Raw genomic sequence first — 3,613 nt, forward strand, 5'->3', positions numbered from 1 at the left:
TCATACTGTATATTAGTAATATAACCGTGTGTAATCCTTTTTTTTTTTTTTTTCTTTTTTGTAGAAATTTTTAAATAATTTTTACATAAACATAAGTAAATACATTAATAATTTTAGGCGCGTCTAAGAGATTGTGAAAAAAAACTTATGAAACAATACGTAAGCTAAGGACGGAGGGAATAAGTAATTAATCATAATGATTATACTCCTCCCTAATCTCCCAATAAAATCACCCAACTGTAGCATCATAAGATGCTATTATATCCCTACTACAAGAACTTTCTCACCACCTAATCTCTCCTTTCTTCATTGCTCATTCCATCCATTTTTCATTCTCTCTCCTCCAATGGACTGAACCAAACAACCCCTTAACAAACTTACAAAAAAACCCTCTAAAAACTCCATTAAAATGGCACCCAAAACCTTAGCTTCTCACTTCAACAAGCTCTTCTACCCTTTCCTCCTTATCTTCATTCATCTTGGTTGCTTCTTCTTTTCCTCTTACAACAATAAAAACAACAATAATAAAAACGATTTTAATTATCTTCAATCAAAGAAAAGAAAATCCTCTAATAATATCAACAATAAGCTATCCCCTAAAAGAGCGTTTTCATCTTCTTGGTGTTTTCTTAAGCGAGTTTTCACATCCTCTAATAAACGTATTATTCAACAAACACGCCCTTCAACTCCTACTAATACTACTACTACCACTTCTACGACGTCGTTTTCATCTCCGAGATCGTCTCAACACTCTATTGTTTTACCCATTCATGACTCAGACTACGAGTTCCGCCCTCGCCCGCGTAAACGCCGATCTGAGTCAAGGTCTGAGTTTGACTTATATGAAAACCCGTTTTTGCCCCTTCGCAATGATATCTTCCCTTGCCCTTCTTGTGGTGAAGTGTTCCAGAAGCAGAGTCTTCTAGAACAACATCAGTCTATTAAGCATGCTGTTTCGGAGCTCCGAGATGGTGATTCGGGTAAGAATATAGTATGGATCATATTTAATACGGGTTGGACTGATAAAAATAAGCTCCCGAAGATTCACCGTATTTTGAAGATTCATAACTCGCAGAAGATCCTCGCAAAATTCGAGGATTTTCGCGAGGCGGTCAAGTCTAAGGCGGCGCGTGAGGTTGCACGCGCCGCTAGTGGCGCTACGACGCGGCGAGACGAGAGGTGCATTGTGGACGGTAATGAGTTGTTGAGGTTTCATTGTACAACGTTTTTATGTAACTTGGGGCAACATGGTAATTCTGCTTTGTGTAGCCAGGTTTATTGTAGTGCATGTGGGATTATTCGGTCAGGGTTCTCGCCTAAGTTGGATGGAATTTCCACTTTTGCCACTAGTTGGCGGGCTCATGAGGCGATCCCTAATGACGTGGAGGCCGAGTTTGCGTTCATGAACGTGAAGCGGGCCATGCTCGTTTGTCGGGTTGTGGCGGGTCGTGTTGGGTGTGATCCGATGGTGGCCGATAAGGAGGACCCGGGATTCGACTCGTTGGTGGGTCGGAGCTCGGCTGGGATGGGTAAGATGGATGATGATGAGCTCCTTGTTTTTAACCCGAGGGCGGTGCTCCCTTGCTTCGTGATTGTATATTCGGTGTGACCTGAAGAACCTGTTTGGGTCGGGTTGGGTCAGGTTCAATTCAGGTTGGTTTACATCGATAAATTTACTGATGGTATCACGTGGAGAACACGTGAGGTAATATGATGTTGGTCGTTGGATGATGATAAATTAAAGCATGCATGTGTTTTGGTTTATGTCGTTGGAACTTTGGTTGACAACCATAATTAAACTTGTAAATATTTTTCTAGTACCACTTAATTAGTCTAGTGTCATCATCATGTGAGTCTGTTGTTTTATTTGAATCAGAAAAATTGTAGTTTTGATAAGAAAAAAATAGATGATGTACCCATGTAGGTGTCAAAACCTTCAAGTGTTAGTTGTTTGATATGTGTTGGAAGGTAAAATTTTGGTCATGGTAGTTGATGTATGATCTTTAATTAATGTAATATTTGCAATACTATATACTTTGTAGCAAATTGGTAATTGTTCGTGTAACAAAGTTCCCCATCGATCCCAAATACGATTAGCTTAGGCATGAATGTGCGGATATTACTCCGTATATATTGTTGCTCTTTGTTATTTACTTCTTTTGCACAACTTATCTCATTATATTAAACAATTTATTGTAAGAATGACCCTGACTAGACATTAAATCTCACGATTTTTATTTTGATCCATTATTATGGACTAGACACTTGAAAGTAGAGAGAAGATAAGGAAAATCCTACCCTTAATATAAACAACAAAACTAATTGACTACTCCATGTATATTATTCCCACTCTAGGAATATGCATTGCATTTTCTCCCTTCCAAGAAACATTACGTATACGTTGAGGCACAAGTAACACGAAGTCCAAATTTGATTCATTATAGGATCATTCCATTGTACATTTGACTCGTTACAGAATACATAACTTCCTTTTTTCTTTTTTTCTTTTTTTTTTTTTGTGATACAAATTTATGCAACTTAACTATATAATAAAGGCAGCATGCATGTAATATACGATTATACGAAGTACAAATTGTGATCATTTCATTAGCTAATTAAGAGAAGTATATATATCAGTTTTGATAGTTTCAGTTAGTATTATAATGATAAAATTCTTTACTTGGAAGATCAAGAAATCAAGAATCTCCCAACCAGATCCAGCATGAAAAGAATGTAACATTGATTAAAAAGTAGTGACTAGTACTAAATCCTCTGAAAATCATCATATTTCTAGGATAAATCAAACATGTTTCAGTACATCAACAATCCTTTTTTAAAAATCAATATTCACCCTGTTGAGATTAATTTCCCCCAACTCGGAGGCTTGAGGAAACAAGAAATTATTAACTTGTCGAGCATGTGTTTATTATTATCAATAGTATAAAGGTTTATTTCCAATGTAACAAGTCTTCAATCATGTGAAAACTTACTTTGATTTTACTATTATCTTATCGCGCATAAGCTCTCAATCATCGAGCATCGTGCACCACATGTGAACGTGTATCATCAACCTCTGTACACCATATGTGAGCGTGTACACCTCATATGCCAGTATATATCAAACACGTTATTAATTTAAGACAATGGAAAGTTAAATTTAATACCGTGATCTTGGAACCGGCCATGGAATGATAATTAATTTCCTTGAATCAATTAAAAATAGGATTTTTTGACATTTGCTACCACTAAAAACACCTCTCTTCAGATTCGGTACCAATTTTTTTTAAAATTTTACTTTGCTACCACCTAAATAAGACTTTGTTAAAATTCACTACCACTTGTCTTCAACTGTTACTATTTCCGTTACCACCACCCAACCACCGTCCAACCACCACTCCTTCCCACCCACTGCCTAATCCACCACCACTATTCAACATCAAACCCACCGCAACCACCACCCAACCACCAGCCCTTCCTCACCCACGGACCCACCGGCTACCCAAACCACCTCCACCGTCGCCTGGGAGCCCCCTGCCCGCGAATCCGGCCATCTAGCCCCCGTGTCGGCGCCGGCGTCGTGATCCTCCCCTAAAAACGCCTTTCCAACCTCGAT

The 3,613-nt window shown here is 38.3% G+C and overlaps 1 protein-coding gene across 1 annotated transcript; it reads left to right on the top strand.

Moving 5' to 3' along the window:
• The first annotated feature begins 285 nt into the window (after positions 1-285).
• Positions 286-2,255, top strand: LOC145618186 (uncharacterized). The gene has a single exon (XM_081672972.1). It carries the CDS (start codon positions 410-412, stop codon positions 1,607-1,609), a length of 1,200 nt encoding a protein of 399 aa, XP_081529098.1. The 5' UTR covers positions 286-409; the 3' UTR covers positions 1,610-2,255.
• Positions 2,256-3,613: the final 1,358 nt, after the last annotated feature.

The sequence above is a fragment of the Chenopodium album genome, chromosome 26, assembly GCF_948465745.1.
Source record: "Chenopodium album chromosome 26, dcCheAlbu1.1, whole genome shotgun sequence".
Classification (NCBI taxonomy): Eukaryota; Viridiplantae; Streptophyta; class Magnoliopsida; order Caryophyllales; family Amaranthaceae; genus Chenopodium; species Chenopodium album.

What these genes read in the sequence shown, in the direction of transcription:
- LOC145618186 (XM_081672972.1), top strand. Translation starts at nt 410, where the DNA reads ATGGCACCCAAAACCTTAGCTTCTCACTTCAACAAGCTCTTCTACCCT.